Source organism: Acinonyx jubatus, chromosome D2, assembly GCF_027475565.1.
Source record: "Acinonyx jubatus isolate Ajub_Pintada_27869175 chromosome D2, VMU_Ajub_asm_v1.0, whole genome shotgun sequence".
Lineage (NCBI taxonomy): Eukaryota > Metazoa > Chordata > Mammalia > Carnivora > Felidae > Acinonyx > Acinonyx jubatus.
Genome location: NC_069393.1, coordinates 39,641,088 through 39,660,727, shown reverse-complemented (window position 1 = coordinate 39,660,727; position 19,640 = coordinate 39,641,088). Strand labels below are relative to the sequence as shown.

General features: G+C 45.6%; 1 protein-coding gene across 10 annotated transcripts in view; it reads right to left on the bottom strand.

The window, feature by feature from the left end:
* NRG3 (neuregulin 3) overlaps positions 1–13,199 on the bottom strand; it is a 1,044,350-nt gene extending 1,031,151 nt beyond the window's left edge. For 4 of the 10 annotated variants that reach the window (XM_027062437.2, XM_027062438.2, XM_027062441.2 and 1 more), the window contains exon 1: positions 12,292–13,199. In XM_027062437.2, the coding sequence (XP_026918238.1) occupies positions 12,292–13,120 (829 nt within the window). In that variant the 5' untranslated portion in view covers positions 13,121–13,199. The remainder of the gene's footprint in view (positions 1–12,291) is intronic. The other 6 variants (XM_027062443.2, XM_027062444.2, XM_053207071.1 and 3 more) reach the window with 3 other exon arrangements.
* Between the last annotated feature and the right edge of the window lie 6,441 nt (positions 13,200–19,640).

The following is a 19,640-nucleotide window of genomic DNA, read 5'->3' as shown; positions in this document are numbered from 1 at the left end:
CCTCGTCCTAAGGAAAAGATGATGCTGCCTCACTAATTCCAAGACAGACCCTCTCTGCCCATCAGGCCAGACCCCTCATTGGTTTCCACACAAAGGGGTGCATGCACACTTCTAACTTTGTTAATTCCCCCTTGGCCCCATTTCTCCACTTCTCTGCCTAAACAAATTCTCCACTGAAATCACTTATGTCTGCTTTCATCACTACTTCCTGAAATGGCCTAATACACTTTTTCAGTCGGAATCATACACTTTGGCACTTGACAATTCTCTGGTACATCTGTTCTGGTCTTCCCAACACAACCATAAATGTAGGCAATGAATTATCTTTCTTACGGATCGTGCACTCGAATGCTGCAAAACTATGATACAATCACTATTAGGATACAAGTATGGTTCTACTTGTAAGTAAAGTGTGAGATGTATGTAAGATGCGTGTAAGATGTGTAAGATGTATGAAAAGTGTGGTAGCTCATGCTGCATCAGAAACACTCCTGATATGGGTGAAAGAAAATCTTATTTAGTATAAAAACAAGTGGGGCACCTGCATGGCTCAGTCGGTTAAGCATCGCCTTTGGCTCAGGTCATGATCTCACGGTTTTTGAGTTCGAGCCCCACATCGGGCTCTGTGCTGACAGCTCGGAGCCTGGAGCTTGCTTCAGATTCTGTATCTCTGTCTCTCTCTGCCCCTCCCCCACTTGTGCTCTATCAAAAATAAATAAAATGTAAAAAAATAAAAATAAAAAAAAAAAACACAAGTACCCACTCAGCCTTAAATTGAAAAAGAATGTGGGTATCTTGCATGGAGTCTCACTAAGCCAGGATCCCGAGAACAAAAGGAAGCTGCTAAAGCCAGAAAGACCCTCTTCGCACCTGTTAGACTGTGTGGCATGAACAACAAACACAGCATTATGATCCACTGGAAAAATCCACATACGCAGGCCACCACCCTGGTAGCATGAACTGAACTCCAAAGGAATGATCTGAAAGATTTCTCTTCTATTTTTAAGTTTGTATTGATATATAGAGCTTGATGAATTTTGACCAATAGCACTCACCCATGTAATTAACACCCAGATCAAGAAGCAGATAATTATCATTATCTTAAAGCCTCATATCATGGGTCTCTCCATTCACTACCTGCCACTTCCCCAAGAGACTCACTACCTTGACCTCTAACATTCAACATTGTATTAACAGAGTCCTACTTTTGTTCTCTTTCCGTTCACCAATGTATTTGTGAGCTAGCCTAAAAGATTTTGAGCACAATTCGTCACCAAAGATTTATGTTCTCTACAAGTCACTACTGTCCATCGGCCTATGGAATTTATCTATCTGTAGTGGAACCACCTAACATTAGTAGAATAAGTATCTTATGATTTTGTGAGAGGTTTACAGCATCTAGAAAATGTTTGAACTGGTCATCCCACCTGTTCTCATTTGACCTCAGCCTTCCTTCTAAGACCAACCACTTCAAACTAGCCTTTGTATTCTGCTTTCATGTGATCCTTAAAATAGACCAGATAATCGGTCTATACATATACACAACTGATTGACTTCTACTGCCTATGTCCATCCCAAGATACACTACCAAAGACTGCCCAACATCTGCAGGCTGCAAGAGCCATTAAGTAACTCATTAAACCTCCATCTTCTTCATACTTACAAGGTCAAGGTTAATAATCAAAAGCTCAAGGTAAGATACTCTGCCTTCAATAAGGCATTATTTCCCATGAGCAAATGAAATGCATTTATATGTCCACGCATGTGCATTTCACAGCAGGAATGCAACTCAGCCAACACTTTAATGCTGATACCACCAATCAAGACACAAATACTTGGATTGAAAAGAAAACAAAAACTTCACCAAGACCAATAATTGAACTGATTCATGGAATGTATTCTCTACTTTTCCAAAAGTTTAGTAACTTCTAACCAGAGAGAGAATTCATGACCGTTAAATAAGACAGAAAATACAGCAAAATACAATGAAATTAAGCAGCATTCCCATTCCACAATCCAGAAATCACCACCATTAACAATGTGGTATACTTCCTTTGAATATAGTTACTGTATACATTAAACCCATCTATTAATCTGCATAGCTTAATATAATTGGAACTTTTACAGTATATTTTAAATTGTTAAAAATACAATTTAATAGTTTTGTGAAGCTATCACATGGCCAAAGTAAAATTTACTTTATTTATAATTTATTTCATTTTAACCTAAACCATATAAATTTACATTCACTTGCCAAATATTTGGCTATAGAATTTAAGGCTTTTCACTAAATTTCTGTTACCTTTCTTGTGAAAAACCACACCCAACTTACACACTGCAATGTTTCCGTTTGAGTTTATTTATCATGGAATGAGAACATAAAGCCACATGTGAAACAATCCAAGTGCAGATTTCTCATGGATGTGTAAGTATATTCTACCTTAAACTTGCCCACAACTTCTCCAACAAGCATTGTTTTTAAAGTGACTTATCTTTAAGGAGTATATCCAAAGTAAACAACTTAGTTCTCACAGAAACCACAATTAATCCATGGGTTTGCATCCTGTTGGAATATATTGCCTCATTACAGTAACAAGAACAACAAGCATAAACAGATTTAGATACAACTACGACTTGGTAAACACACCTCTCATTTGGTGAAGGCTGACACCCAACGAACTGGGGCTGTTCAACATGAAAGGGGCATTGGTGAGTTTTTCAATCCAGAAATAGAATCCCATACAGAAAAGTCAGTTAAGTAGAATTCAGTCAAGATAGTGTATAATATAAACATCTGCACTCCATTTTTACTTTTTCATTCCTGGAGTCTAGATGTTGCCATCATGCCAAAAAATCTTTTGTTTATCAATTTGGAAAAGCAATCTCACTTCCCCTCTTCTTGATGAGTACAGCTGTCATTCTCAGTCTACATGATTCATTCATAGTTTGATGGCGATTTTGACAAGGCAGGTTCCCTCACATTACAGTATTCCTATCCTTCAGCATGACTATTCAAAGACTGTAATAAACCAATCTTGGGATTTGACCAATTCCTGTTTTCTTTTCGTAAGTTTGCAGAAATAGAAATCCCAATCATCTTTCACTTTAACCAACAGAATGGTTCTTTTCCTTAGAGATCCTTGCTAGACAGAAATGTCAAAGAAGTAAGCAGTGACTGGAGTCCAGCATGGGGTGTTCCTGGCAGACTATCAGAGTCTCACCAATGTTACTCTTCTTTGGAGTACTGGCTAAAAAGTCAAGGGTGGGTATCCCGGAGTATAGTTCCAAGAGGGAATTCAGATGCTCTGCAGGAGACACTACATGGTACAACACCCAATATTTATCTGTTAGGGTTGGTAGTTCAGTCTGTAGGACCGCAAGGCTATGAATCCAAATGTTCCCTGATACATTTCCACTGGTCAGTCTCAGCATATGATGCAGTAACTACCATAATCAAGAGCAAGTTTGGAATGGTCAGAGAAGACTATTTTGGCTGGATATTAGGAAGCAGAGAAATAAAGTCTGTAGCTGTTCCTTATCATTGGTCTACTGAATCACCAACAAGCAGCCACAGGACAAAAGAGAAGATCGAGGAATACAAGTTTAGAGAACACATTCTTTAGCTTTTGTTGAAACATCCCCTAAATTTCTCCTTGGACTGAAAACCAGGACAATTTCTCTGGTTTAAAAGGCTCCCTTTGGGACACCTGGGTGGCTCAGTCGGTTGAGCGTCTGACTTCCACTCAGGTCAGGATCTCACGGTTCGTGAGTTGGAGCCCTGCATCCGGCTCTCTGCTGTCAGCTCAGAGCCCGCTTCAGATCCTCTGTCCCTCTCTCTGCCCCCTCCCCACTCATGCTCTCTCTCAACGATGAATAAACATTTAAAAAAAAAAAAGGTTGCAAAAAAAAAAAACCAGATATAGAGCAAATATGTCATTTGTGGAGTTTATGAAGGCAAATGCCACTGTCCCTGAGCTAAGGGCTTGAAAGAAGCCATGTACACAGACATGGACACATTCTTACTAATGGATTAGGATTTGGGGTAGGGAGAGATTACCTGTAAAAGAATATCATTCGGTCTTCCTGATCCTTCAAACTATGCCACTTAGCAGGTCCTTTGCAAATTAACAGAACCACTCTAGGCCAGGTTCAAGTACCTGCATGAGTGAGATAATCATACCTAGGCCACTGGCCGAGATGATTGTCTTTGAGTCCTCGATTCAATCAATAAATAAGACAATAAATAGGGCAATAAATAAATATATAAAGTGCTCGCTCTCCTGGCACACAGTAAAATTCCACAAATAGCAGCTCTCATTGTTATTTGCTGAATTCTCAAGCCCATTCCAAGACTGAGCTTCTGTGAAGAATTCTTCTGCACTTCTACAAGCAAAAATCATGGCACGGAAACCAACAGAGCCTGATCCTAAAACGATGATAAGACTGGGATTTTTCTCTTAGTAAAGTTCTAACTCACTGGCAATTCACAGGAAGATCATGACTACGATCACATGTAGTCATGGGATGTGTATCATAAGAGGCAGGCTAATATGTTCAGGAATTCTTATCAAACATTTAGCATAAAAATTCTATTAACTCTGGCTCTAATGTACTCATGCTAAAATAGCTGCACACATTCAGATGATCTTATTTATTTTCCTAATGCTCTTTTAGCCTACATTGTATCCATGATACGCACTATCACTTCTAAGAAGAGAAAATCTTATCACTGGAAGCTGCTAAACTTCTATTATTAAACTTAATTCTCAATTCAGTTTGCAGGCTTGTTTCTGACTCGTCTCTTTTTATGCCTGGGAATGGCAAAACCTATGATTTACTTACATGCACCAACCTGTCTTGAAAAATAAAAGTTTGTAACAAAAAAGCAAACTTTGAAATATAATTGAGGATTACGTTTCCAACAAACACAGGACCAGATGTTTTCAAAATGCTAACAGTAAAGTTCCCCAAAGTGCAAAGGTATACATCTAAAAGAGCTCTTTGATGGATCCGAGCAACCTATCAATCCTCTGGGGCTTAATTCACAGTAACTTCTAAGAAAAGAGGGGAACAGAATGCAATGCAGAGATTGCCTGTTTTTACTGAAGTTCTCTCCAAACTCCAAAGACTCTATGACAACAAGACAGTGTGGGAATGGAAACAAAGAGAGGCATAGGGCATTTTTTCTTTCATCAAGAAACCTAAAGATTTCTGTAGAGTTCAGGTTTCCAGATAACCCAACAATCTCACTCATATCCCACCCCCCAAACTTCAGTTCCTCTCTTTGATAAATGCATGTCCAAAATAAGCGTATAAAAAAAGCGCACCAAGCAAAGGGTGAGAAATGGTGGGCTCCAGTTTGTGGAATAAACAAAATTTCCAAGGTGATTTGAGGTAGATTTCCACACCATATTCTACTGTGTGTGCCAGGGTATCCGAGAGGAATACAGAAAGATCCAAGGGCATACAAGAACAATAATCTCTCATTGTGATAAAATATCCCTCAAGCTAGGTAGCAAACTAGGTCCAATATCTCAACTGAATTCAACAGCCTGATGTGTTCTTGGAGGAAAATACCCAGTCTATCCACTTCCCATTTCTCTGGACATGTAAACAGTAGAGCGTTTTGCAGCTTACATACCCTTTTACAAGTGGATACGAGGCAGGTAATTATCATGACCCTCATTATCCCAGTAAAGGAAGTTAAGGTTCAGAGAACAATGGTTCTTTGAGGTTGCAGACTTATCACTAGATTTAAGGCTATGGGTTTTGCTTTTGTTTTTGTTAATGCAAATCTTTGTCACCATCACAAAAATCTCGAGAAGTAGTCACTTTCTTAACCTAGCTCCGCTTAGCCAGCTGACTGTCACCACCCGTCCAGCGAGATGAACCCTGTTGGGCCCTCCTGTCTGGTGGAAAAGGCCACCAGGGAAGCTCCAAGAAGCACACACACCTCTGTGACCAACTTTTGGGGCAGCCAGGGCAACAAACCTGTTTACGCCAGTAGCTCTTACTGTAATTACGCAATTGACTTAAATTTGTTGGAAGCCACGGACATATGATTGTGGAAATGAAACAGAACTCTAGTTTCTATTGAAACATAGTTGAATGCTTTGTAGAAACTCCAAATGGTGAGTTGTTTGCAAAAAAATAAAATAAAATAAAAGTTATTTGAACTGCATGGGCACGAAGACTAGAAAAGATACCCAGGGCAAGGAAAATAGTATAATGCCCATACACAATCTGGTTCAGATTCCTCCACCAGTGTCTTCAAAGAAGAAAGAGGTAATGAGAGGTACAGTTTATGAAAAAAGAAAAGAAAAGCAAGGAAAAGAAACAGATGCTAACGCTCAAACTTACCGACACATCTTCAAGAAAAAGCTCTGCCCCTAGATCAACATGTGTGAGAAAGCTTTATTTTAACTCTCTGCTTCTTAAACTATTACTTTTCTAGACTTCTTAAATTAACCAATTAACTACCAGCATTGTGATGCCCCAAACTGATGTTCAATAAATAACATGATGTCATCATGTTCAACTGTACCATTGTTTTGTGGAATCACACAACAAGAGATTCCACATACAAGTCAAAATTTGTATGATTTGTATACCAATTTTTGTGGAACAATAAATGGCCATGAGCCTTCAGCTGAGTTTTTGGACTCCTTAAAATTTTTTCTACATTTAAAAAATAAAGCACAAAGGGCGCCTGGGTGGCTCAGTCAGTTGAGCATCTGACTTGGGCTCAGGTATTGATCTCACAGTTTGTGAGTTCAAGCCCTGCACTGGGTTCTGTGATGACACTTCAGAGTCTGTTTGGGATTCTCTCTCCTTCTCTTGCTTTCTCACTCTCTCTGCCCATCCCCCACTCACACTCTCTCAAAATAAACTATAAATAAATAAATAACGCACCAAGACAGTTTACTAACTCAACTGCATAAATGAGTAGACTTCTTTTCTTAACTTTCTACATCAACTTAATCTAACATCATCTTACCTGGAAGGCTGACTTCTATAACAACTTGAAATGACCCGGAGATGTTAAGAATACCAAAGAAAAATTTTAAAGACTACTGTTTATACTATAATCTAAGAAATAAAGGGATTAAAAAAAAATCAGAAGTCTGTAAGGAATCTTCAAAAGAGCCATTATTCAACAGGAATAAGAGAAGTCCTAATGAAACAGTGGCAAAGATGGAAAATCAAACTAAGAATCTATCCTAAAACTTCCATTAATAATTACACAAATACAAAACACCTACTTTGGTATGTTTTCATCCAGATATAACAAGACTTTAAACAAGGGTATTCCCTGGCCCTTTCAATATGTATATGGTTCGGGAGGAAATGCTTTTCTGAGTATAGACAAGAAAAACTTCTGGGATCTCAAAATGTCTCAGTGGTATTTGTCAACCCAGTATGGCTCTGCCTCACCCAACACAAAAGTCTAATGATAAAAGCAGACTCAAAGGGAGAAAAATGAATTTCCGTTCTATTTACAAGCAATTCAAATGCCTTTTACAGACTTAGATTTGTGGCTCTTCCCTTGTTCTTATATATTTCAGGGCCAACTTTCATGTTCCATTTTCAACATCCCAGATAGAATACCAAGATACACTTGGCACTGGATACCAGAGGCTATGAGGAAAGAATTTCTACAAAAGAAGCAAGTTGAAAATCTGTCTCCTTCTCATTGTGGTGTGGAGAAGAGGAAGAGCTGGGGGAAGTATTCCCAAGAGAAGAGAGGTCCTGTTCATCTGCACGCCGGACCTCCCAGGACGGCACTGTGTTCACACTCTGCCCCAGTACTCTTGCTTCTGGCCCAGCTTGGATTTAGAAAGTTGGTTTCTTTAGTAACAGAGAGAAGTCCCCACAAACCAGCTTCTATCATTTATCTGCTGAGTTTTTCCCTTTCTGATGAGTTTGTGGTTGAACACCGTGTTCAAAAAAGGCTATCCAGGAAACATAGCACAAATACAAAAGGTGGCTGGATTCATCCATCAACCCTGCAAAAGGCACTTTCAATTAGTAACAGCATTCCCAACCCCTTATCTCAGTCATGGGGAACTGAGGAGGAAGGCTTAAACCACCCTGTCTTAAGACCAAACTAAAAATGGCTCCAGAAAGAGCTTTGCCAGTTCTATGCCCACACCTGCCCCTGCCCTGTGTTTCTTGTGTGTGTGAGGATGATGAAGCACAACATAAGTTGTCCAAAGGGCAAAACATACAGCGTAACTGATTAAAGCAGAAAAGTCTCATAATCTTATATTAAGGCCAACGAAATCAAAGCATACTCAGGTTGCAGCACGTGCTCCTAAAAAAGTTCTCAGTTGGATTTCATAAGAAATACTGACCTCGAGCTCCTAATCCTCTCACATTGGCTACTGCACATGACTGGGGCCCACACCTGCTCTGTTGGAGTTCCTCTGAAGGATTCAATTCATGTGTACAAAAGACAATAAGTAGGAGTAACTTCATTTAAACAAATTATACCTAAGGCTGCTACAAAACAACTAAGAGTACTCTTACTGAAAGACTAAATGTTTCTAAAAGAACAGACAGGAAGATACTCTGTTATCAATGGCAGTCTTCAAAATCACAACAGGTATGATTAGGTAAAGTTTTACTTAAATAGACTTGGTTATATTAAAATTACCCACATAGCATGTTTACACATCAAGGATACATTTTACATTTATCTCTTAACTACACTATTTGAGATTTGTGATCTTACTAACTGTAAATACTATACACCTTCCAAACAGGACCCAAAAACTAACCAATTAAAAGTGGTTCTTTGTATTTGAATTTAGCCAATGACTCTGAACTTTTAACTGTGAAAACAGTGCTTCCTGCTGAGTAAAATAACAATCCAGACTTGTATTGACAACATTCTACATATAAGTTTCAGGTCTAAAAATAGAATTCAATGTGCTGTTAAAAGGCTGTTTGTACACTAGTCAAAATCACTGTTCTACTGTCTGTAGTAAATCTCCTTTCGGCTTGAAAAATCTGTGAACTAATCAAAACTTTCAGAGGTAAAATGCTTCAGGGATATTTTGATGAAATAATCTAGTGGCAATACATTTAAAATATTTGTTTCTAAAACATCTGAGCCTAAAGCAAATCCCGGACAACCAACCGGGAACCCAAGAGACCCCAGTAACACTGAACAAAGTTTTGGTCCAGCTCATGGTCTAAAGGTTGGAGGGGAACAAGAGACTAGTCAACGTCAAGCCCTTCCTCTCCCTCCGTGTTTTAAGTTCAATCTTTCTTCATCTTTGATCCTACAGAAAATTAGAGTCTTCTAAACTGAGCCTGCCCCATAACAAAAACAGCTTTTGTTTTGCCTACTACCCATCAGCAAATGTGTTGATTCTAAAGTGAACCAGGCTTTTTTCCTCCAAAGATCTGTGTTGCCTTTACAGACAGAATCCTACTGACTGACCTAACAGGAACACAGAGACATTCATTCTGTAAGCCCTGAGATGTTCAATTCAAGAGCAAGGACCCTGGCCATTAAAGAATTTGTGACTTAGTCTTGAAAAACCAGAGCCCTGTCCTTAGCTGTCCTCAGGTGCTACAACACAATTCATGACTTTCACTAAAACAAGAGGAAAAAGCAGGGAGGGAGGGAGGGAGGGAGGGAGAGAGGGAAGGAAGGAATGAAGGAAGGAAGGAAGGAAGGAAGGAAGGAAAAAAAACCCAAAAATCTACTGAAGTCTAAAGGCAGGAAAGTAGGAAAAAGGGGAATTTCTCTCCTGGGAACTTTAGTAACATAATCAAAACAAATGAAAAATAAAATGCAAGATATTCAGGCCATTCTTCAGCCCACAGTAGCAGTGCTAATAATCCCTCAAAAAATCCTTATATCCTTTTGTTAATCATCTTACAATCTTGGACCAAAAAATAAAATAAAATAAACTGTCCTTTTCTTTAAATTACCATAAAAACCTATCTAGTTAAATTCATCCTTAACGGAAACAACATAATCTTTCTTTCATTAAAATTTCCCTTGTTGATATATGCAAACCAGGTCAGTTTCTATTGGATTTGCATTCTTGTGTTTTATCCCTTAATTCAACTCCTTATTGAAGGTTTAAAAAGAGCCAAGAGCTGGACCTCAGATACACATAAAACAAACACTGCTTATATGTCTAAGTGAACACTGACACCATTTACAGATTCTCCACCCCCTCCCTTTTCCTTGGGGCTGAGAGCCTTGTCAATAATCATTACTTATTAAACAGGCTGCCATTCCCTTCTACAAAATGTAGAAAAGGAGCATGGAGGGGTAGAAATAATTACCTTGGCCTTTTCTTTAAAGACCTCCGAAATGGGATGCAAGGAAATCAATTGAGGAAGAACATGAAATATCCCCCCCGCCCAGGGGCAAGACTCCCCCCCCCCCTCCACCGGCACACCACATACACACACACATCCACAGTTGGGAAGTACACCCACACTCCATTATCCGTACCAACTGCACCGAAAGATAAAAATCCGAGGTCTTCCGGATACACACGTATATATTTTCAAACCTCTGAGTATGTTCACACATACACTTGCACATCCTTTATGCTCCACAAAACTCAAGCTAGATTTCCTGAGAGAAGCCTCCAAACACCTCCTTGGAAAACATGCTCTCAAAAATGATTGCTTCAGCCAAAGGAGAGGGAAGCAGCAGGTTACCGGTTTGACTGCCATTCTGGTTTGTGGCAGATCCCCTCCTTCCCCTCTTCTCCCTGACTCCCAATTTATCTTTAGCTTATTTTTCCCCCCAGAGTATGGATATTAAGGAATTTTTCTCCTGGACCTTATCCACAAACACACTAAATCCCTTCTGTAAAAGTTTCAAGTGTTAAATAACACCCAGGGTGAGAGCACAGGTCAGGAAAATGAACTTCCAGATGACTGAAAGCATCCCAGGTATTTCTACTGAAGAGAAAATGATGAGCCCTCTTCCTTTCCTCTCCAGATGTTATAGCTCAAAACAGAAATATGATGGAAAGAGAGTATAGCCAGGCAGTTTTTGAAGAACGGGCTTGCACAGAACTTGAACTGGCAGGCTAGGGGTTTGTCCTAAATAACCTTCACAGGTTGCAAACTGTTTCCCATATCCTAATCAACAGTCAGATTGAAAAGCTTTCTAAAATTTCCTTAGAATAAGAGCAAGGTGGGGGGTGGGGTGGGAGGTCAATTAGTCACACAAAACATTTGAAAAGATACAGAGAAGAGATACACCATCTATACGAATAAATAGGGATCTATCACTCTTGAGGTGAACTGGCCAGTATGGGCAGCAATCACCCTGTGGTTGAAGAGGCCACATTCACAGAGTGACCGGTTTCAAAAGGGCTGGACGTTCTCCCTGGAGTGCAGAGAACTATCCCATTCCTTATATTTTTCTGGCACAGAGGGAGGGGAGATGAGGTTCACACCCCACCTCTGGGAAACGAACAAAAGCAAATGCTTCACAGCGCTGAAAATACTCCTCCTCCGTCAGGACCCTAGAGGCGGTAGCTCCGCAGGGCTCCCTTCCCATTTCCCCCTACTTAACTCACTCTGGGAGGCCAAAGAATCAATCTCTACACCTTGCAATGGCCATGGGCAGAGTGGGATCGGTTTAGCCCTCCGCCATGGATCGCCTCCTTTCCGTACCTCCCCCAATGGCTTCTAATTAACCCTTCCTGGTCCCTGCCCGGGTCAGGGCGGCTAGTAGTCCTACAGGTTCGTTCTATCGACATTTCCATCAAATATCACCCCCCCCCCCATCCACACACACACACCCACCCACATGGACACAACTTCCCTTTGTGGTTTAGCGTCGGTCAATTTGCATGTGCTTTTCTTTCTCGCCTTCCTACGGGCAGGGAAAGGGCTCAGTGCTTTTGGGAAGGCCCACCCTCCCGCCCCAGCTCTCAATAGGAGCCGGATCCGGGAGCTCACCAGCAGGTCTGCAGTGAGCAGAGATCGCCCTCGCGTTAACCCTTTGAAGAGATCTGTTCTCATCTGGGACCCGCTGAAGTAGGCCGGGTGGAGCTTGACAACCTCCCTCCGCTTCCTAGAGCGCCCCCCCACACCTCCACCCCCCCCCAACACTGACCCTGAACAGACCTGCACCTTTCTCCTCCCTTGTGGCCAGTTTTAACTATCTCTTTCACTGCTCCAAACCTGAAATAGGATGAAGGGTGGAGGATGCTAGAAGACAGGCGGCGGGGAGCAAAGACAGCAGGAGGGCAAAACGGAAACTCAGTAGTAAATCAGAGTTCAGACCAGGTGTACACTTACGAAATTTGGGGCTGGTGCTCGTTTCTGGCGCGGTGGTGGCAGAGGAGGAGGAAGACGAGGAGGAGGAGGAGGGGGTGGCCGCATCCTGAAAGGGAGACAGGGTCCAGGACGGAGTGGAATCATGAAGGTAGGAGGAGGTAGCGTATGCCGCAGTGGGCCAGGAGGGCATTGCCTGGGTGCTGGGGGTTCCTGGCACCGGGGGTCGGGAGCCCGGCGTGCTGCTACTGAAGAAGGGGGCCGTAGTGGACAGGACCGTCGGGGGGGCCGCAGTGTTTCGTGCGGTGGTGGAGCGCGGGCTGGCCCGGATGGGCACCCGGTGTCCGGGAAAGCGAGTGGGCGCCCGCGTGATGGTCGTCAGGCGGGTGCTAATCCGGTTGGGCGTCCTGGAAGAGGCGGCGCCGCCGGCGGAGGGGGTGGCGGGGGACGCAGTGGAAGTGGTCGTGGTGGTGGTCTCCATGGCCTTGGGGAACGAGCTGGGCTTGGAGAGGAAGAAGGGGTCCTGGCCCATCCCCTTGGAGTCCACCAGGTCGGTGGGCACGTATTCCTTGACGGAGCCCACCACGATCCATTTGAGGAGCATGAGGCTGAGCCCCAGGCCGATGAAGCCGATGAACAGAGGCACCACGCACAGCCACGTCTGCTGCCGGTTCCACACGATGCAGTCGCTACAGCGTAACTCCCGGGGGGGCTCGGCCGCCCCTTCGCCGCCGCCGTCCGGGCCCCCGCCCGCCGCTGCCGCCGCCGCAGCCGCCGCGGTGCCCTCCTCGGCCGAGGCGGCGGCTGCCGAAGCGGCTCCAGGTGGCGAGGCAGCGGCCGCACCTTCACTCATCCTAGGAGCCGGTCTTCACCTTCGCCCCCCCGAGGGCCGCGCCAGAGGCATGGGGCCGCGCGGGCCGGGCGCGGGCGCGGGCTCCGGCGGCGGCGGCGGCGGCGGCGGCGGGCTCGGGCGCAGGCAGCGGCCGCGGCGGCCGCATGCAAATCGGCTCCCTGCCCCCACGCCCCTCCCCCCGAGAGGCGGGCGGCGGGCGGGGAGGAGAGGAGCGGGGGAGGGGACGCGGGCCGGGGAGGGGGCGGCGAGGAGCGCGGAAGAGGGGCGAGACGGGCCCCCGGCGCCGCCGGCCGGTCAGGGAGCGGCTGGGCGCCTCTGCAGCCCGCCGAGCGGCCTCCTGCGCGCCGGGGCCCCGCGCCTGCTGTTGCTGTTGCTGTTGCTGCTGCCGCTGCCGCTGCCGCTGCTGCCGCCGCCGCCGCCGCCGCCGCCGCTGCTGCTGCTGCCGCCGCTGCCCGCCGCCTGCCTGCGCCCCAGCCGCGCCGGCATCCTCGGGGCGCCGCGCCCGGCCCGCTCCCCGGGGCGCCCGCCCGCGCCGCCGCTGGGCCTCGGCCGCCTTCAGGGGCCGAGCCGGCCGGCCGCGGGATGCCAGGCGCCGGAAAGCCGCATTCCGACACAGGGGGCCGTCCTGGCCGCCGCCGCCGCCGCCGCCGCTCGCCCGGCCCGGCGCGCCGAGTTTCTCGGCGGCTGCTCCGCGAGCCCGGGCGGCAAGGTGCACCTGTTCTTCAGCCGGCCCGCAGCCAACCCTCGGCCAGCACTCTCTGGGAGAGACCAATCCGAGCGCAGCGCGGAGGGCGAGCGGCCGGGCTCGCCTCGCTCCCGCCGCCGCCCGCGGCTCCGCGCCGCCGCCCGAGAGTCAAACTCCAGCGAGCTGCGCCGTCGCCGCCGCGAGCCCGGGGCCTGGGGCGTTCGGGGCGTCCGCGGCGGGTGCTGTCGGACCCGCCGCAGAGGGAGACCCGCGCGCGAGCCGCAGAGGATTCGAAATCGGTCCCCGGCGCCGCTGCCGGGTCACGCTTGCGGAGGTGAAGCCGGAGACCGCGTCGGGGATCCCGGACGACGCGGACCTCCGACCGGAGGTGGCTCCAGGCGAGCTCTGGCAGCCGGGCGGGTGCGGTGTGCGCCGAGCCGCCGCGGACGGGCTGGGCTTCAGGCAGAGTGGCGCCTCCCACCAACACCTAATGGTGGTTTCTTAATGTGCACGAGAGAAATAAATGATCCTAGCAAACCCCCACTTGGAAGTGTGTGGCAAAAGCACCTCCCGACAGATCGTGAGCCCGTCTCCGGAACGGATCCGATGGGGTCAGACTGACGCTGTGGGGCGAGGGAGCTGGGCCCGAGCGCGTGGGAGGTTGTCTGCACTCCCCAGCCTGATGGCGGGTGCTGCTGGATGGAGAGCCACCTTTCCTCCGAGTTCCTCTGAGAGATGCTGGTGAAGCAGACGACCTTTGCGCGGTTAGACCTGGCAGATGTCTCCAAGCCGATTTAGGACAACTTACCGTAGAAAACAAAGTATTGTCTTTAAATGTAACCGAAAGCACACGCACACACGTCACATGGCAACTGACTGTGAGAGGTAAAATTTAGAAGGATTTGGGTCGATACCCAAAATTGTGTTGCGGGTTCCTTACCTTGGGTGGCGAGGCGCCTGTGTACCTGTATCTCAGGTGCAGTGTGGGACCTGCCTGGGGGAACCGGGGGACTGGGAGGGAAAGAAAGGAAGGGATAGAGAGGCAGCCTCAGCGTGCTTTATGCTGATGATGCAAAACCTTGCTTGTCAACGCTCCCCGGATTTCCTGGTCTAAAGTGGAAACTGGAAAGATGTTTTTATTTACAAGCTCCGAGAATGAGAAGTTGAGGATGGCAGGCTCCTGATACACCTCCCCAGCTGTGTAGGATTGGCGCCGATGCTGGAACCAGCGTTCTCGTGTACCCATACAGCCTCCACAAAGATGAAGTTTTCAAGGTATCCATTTTATTCGCAGGTGGAGAGCCGAACAGTACACGGAAAAGACTGCAGAGAGCAGAGGATGCATTGAAACGGGAACCACCCCCCGGGATTTGGTGCCTACCAGAGTATTTTGCACAGACACGGTTAATAAATTATTTTCGATGGCAGTAATGCGGCTGTCACCTCTCTCACTCACAACATTGAGACTTTCCCCATAGGAAAGCTTTTGAGTTTCAGTTTGCTAGAACGTGCCCGAATCCAGTAGTGCTGAATTATGGTTCCAAAAATTGCAAGTGAAAAAAATATATATCACAACCCTTGAATCTGTATTCCTTCAGCTTTCCAATGCAAGGCACAGTCTTGTTAAGTGAAAAACTGACCCAATGTCTACCTTCTGTGGGTGCTGGGCAGTTATTGGCCAGCCTTTCCCATATAGCAAATAAAACTTAGCTTTCACACGAAACGTTGTGAAAGTATAGCCGGTGCTGTTGTCAGCTATATGAGACAGGAAATTACTTTTCCAGAAAACGCTCCTAGCACACTGGCTACCCCAGCATTCCAGTAACCACTCCCTTCTTTGTACAGTGTACAAAAAGGGGTGCTGTAATGCTGCAGCTGGATAGATGCTCTCCGGAAACTCACTGCATTCACCCCGTGTTGTCTGGGTGCTCCCTAATGCCTTCTTCAGCCGCCTCTACAAATTCCCTCTGCTTCTCATTTCCACTTAGCTTTAACAACTTATTCATGGTTCCCTGTTGAGCTCATTTTCTCCCAGATCCCAAGCCATTGCACTTGACTACCCATTAGCTCCTCTCACAGTGAACATCATCACTGGGAGGAGGGAAGGGGGGAGCCCAGTGCTATGATGGCCTTGTACCTGGGAGTACGTTGTACCAGCCCACTCAAGAAAGTTTGACAGATGTAGTCCTCCTTAACTTGCAATTTTATTGTGAGGCTTCCTGGTAGCAGGTGGTAAGCCCTGGAACTGGAATTGGGGAGGGGGTGTGTCCACACCTGAGTCAAGGGCAAATAGTGGGCACTCTGCCAATACGCAACCAGCTAGTCTGTCCTATGGTAAGGAGGAGTCCTGTTCCAGCGGCTCGCAGTTCTCTGAAGCAAAATACTGGAGAAAAGTGCTTCACACTCAGACTGAGGACAGGGATTCAAGTCAGACCTCTGGCCCTGAGAAGCAATAAAGTCACTCTGGGCTCCTGTTTTCTCACTTGTGAAACGAAACTCTGATACCTACATTCTATGTATAACTAAATGATCTATTCACCTGTGGCGTCTCTCAAGCATCATTTTCAGGGGCGCCTGGGTGGCTCAATCAGCTGAGCAGCCGACTTCGGCTCAGGTCAGGATCTCACAGTTTGTGAGTTCGAGCCCCACGTCAGGCTCTGTGCTGACAGCTCAGAGCCTGGAGCCTGCTTCAGATTCTGTGTCTCCCTTTCTCTCTGCCTCTCCCCGGCTCACACTCTGTCTCTCACAGTCTTTCTCACATTCTGCCTCTAATGTTTTTAGTAAACATTAAAAAAAATTAGAAATAAGAAAGCATCATTTTCAGATATCTTCCTATAGAGAGGGGTGTGGATTTTTCTCATAAATACGCATGACATACCTCAGCCTCTCCTGAGCTCCATATCTGCCTGAATATAATCACCTTCTGGATGTCTCCTGTGTGATCCCACTAACCCATTAAACTCAGGATTGATGACCGTTGCTTCAAGTTTGCCCACAAACCAGCATTTGTGCTGAACTTCGTTTTTTCCTTTCAGTGGCACTAAATTACCGAAGCTGGGAGTGTCAGTGCCATCTCTGACTCCTTATCTTTCATACTCCAACTTTAATTAGTTGTCTTCATTCATGGCACATTATCATCATCTTGGGTTCCCTCCACTGTAAAGTCTTTGGGAAAGGCCTATCTTCAGAACCACAAGGCTGGACATGAACTTGGTGGCCAAACACCCCCACTGTGTCGTCTCCCAAAGTGTCCCAGCCCAACAGTCATCCGGATCTAGCGGTCTTCTCTAGAGAAGACACCACTTACTGACCCAGCCTGCAGAGAGGATACATTATTGCAAAAGCCAACAATCTGCCTTCCCATATTTTCACCCTTTGTTCTTAGATCGTTAACTATATAAACCTTTCACTAACTAGGTGGCAGCCACGGAATATACAGCAGATAACAAAAGCTCCCTACGTTCACGGAACTTCTATCTCAGTGGGAGAGACTGACAATAAACAAACAAAATACATGACTTATGTAGTCTCTCAGAAACCACATCCAGGTGGGTGTGCCTGTTGACAACATCCTGACTCCAAGGATTTGAGCATTACATCCCGTTATCATAAAACAAACACTAAAATTCATGAATTCTACAGAGCACACAAGACACAAAGTGTAAAGGGGGAGAATGCCAGTTGCTACTCTGTCCTAGTCCAAAAAGATGATTGTATCCACGTTCAGAGTTAAGGTATTTAGAAGGTCACCTAACTGCACTCTCACAAATCAGGAAACACTGAATACCAGGGTGTGAAATTCGAAGTGTTGAATGAGGCACTAAGATAAAATAGATGTGAAATTTCAGTGGGAGTTGCCAGAGGACAATGCCAACATTTCAAAACAGGTTAACTAAGAACGGGGGAGATGGCGCAACACATTGTAGATCAAGGGAGGATTTTTGTGAAGATTTCTTTGGCAGAACCTGTGCTCTGAGTTCAAAGCAAGAGGAGCCTACTGATATGGTGAGAGGAGTCTGCTGGAGGGTTCAGCATGGGGCTCCTCATGTTTGGCCGGGCTTCACTGGATTGGGATAGGCACACAAACCACAGGAATCACAAGTCAGGATGGTGAAAGTGGAGAGTGGCAGCAGAGGGCAGTTTAAGCATCCGCCATGCCAAGAATGCATGAAGCCACCATATGGTGTTGAGTCCAGTTGGAATGTAGAGTGACCATAGAGGAGAAGCAGAAGTAGAAAATGAACTAGAAACTTAGCGTTGAAGGATCTGAGTGTCATAGTGTCATAGTGAGATGTTTATATATATATATTTTTGCACTAAATCCAAACTGCCTGTATTTTGAGGTACCAACATGGAACATTACTCTTGCACTCAAAGTTGCCATTAATGTTTGTCTTATCTAGTTTACGATCCTTCATCAGTGTTTGCCCTTTTAGCCCTAGTATTTTTCCCCAAATATGGTATAGGTGGATTTTTCTTAGACCATTTCACTGTACAACTCTATTCTTTTGAAATCACTTTATTGGATCTAAAATTGGAAGACTGGTGGATGGAAGTTTGCTTTGACAATTCATTGATCAGGCAACAGCCATGGGCAACCTGGGGCCTTGGAAAGATCCAAGAAAATGTCTTCTCAGCCTGTTCAGAAACAAAAGGTGGTGGATTCCTGTTCTCTCTCTTCCCATCTCCGGACTCCAAAAAAGATTTCATTTGGCAGTTCACATGCCTCTCACTACTCCCAGATCAGGTTAAGTTAAGCTGCAAGTGTAGAAGACATGCAGTGTAGAAAGCCAACTCCCTGAAATGCTTTTTTATAATGGAGGAAGAAAATATCTGTGTCTCAAACTTCATTATCTGTAAGAAACCTAATACAGCTACATTCAGGAAGAGTTGGCTGTGAGTTCGTGTTTGTATAAATAATACTTCGGCTTCATCTCACCTGTGCTTGCTAGAAATTTACATTCTGCTTCCTTAGATTTGGGGATGAAATTTTCATAACCTATATAGAGAGAAAACAATCGGATAATTTTCCACAATTCTCCACTGGTTTACCTCATGTCTGCACTATAGGGACTTTCTCATGAGCTGTTCCACAGACAGACACCTGAGGACAGACAGCCTTGGCACCAAGCCCCTGAGACCTTGGGTCACAATAGCTTGATGTGTTCAGCATGGGCCTAACTTCTTGCTTTATCTGACAGAATATTAAGATGAAAGCATGAATTTAGAGTTATTTTTCCCCCATAATCTCTTCTGAGGATTACTGGTAGTCTATTAAGATTTTTAAAAAATTTTTATTTATTTTTGAGAGAGAGAGAGAGAGAGAGAGAGCGGGGGAGGGGCAGAGAGAGAGGAAGACAGAGAATCGGAAGCAGGCTCCAGGCTCTGAGCTGTCAGTACAGAGCCCGACTCAGGGTTCAAACTTGTGAACTGTGAGATCATGACCTGAGCCGAAGTAGGACACTTGACCGACTGAGCCACCCAGGCGCCACCCTGGTTTTTGAGTGTTCCACAGTATATCTCTTACTTTCTGTATCAGGTCCCAAAATGAATTCTTGATGTAGATACAGTCATTAGTAAAGGAAAAAGCAGAAATCAAGTCAGACAGACTTGATTTGGACTTTCATCTGTTCGTGCAGCTGAAAAATGTCCCCTGTGATGTGCCCAGTGTAATGGTTGGCAGGCAGCAGGTAGGCAGCTCAAAAACAGTAGCTAGTATTCTTATTTCACAAACATGCAGTTTGCCTCAGTGCAGCATTATCTGAGGAGCCCATCTTTTCCAGCAAGTTTGCTGAAGATATTTACAGGAGTTTGGCACTGTGCTGTTGCCACTAA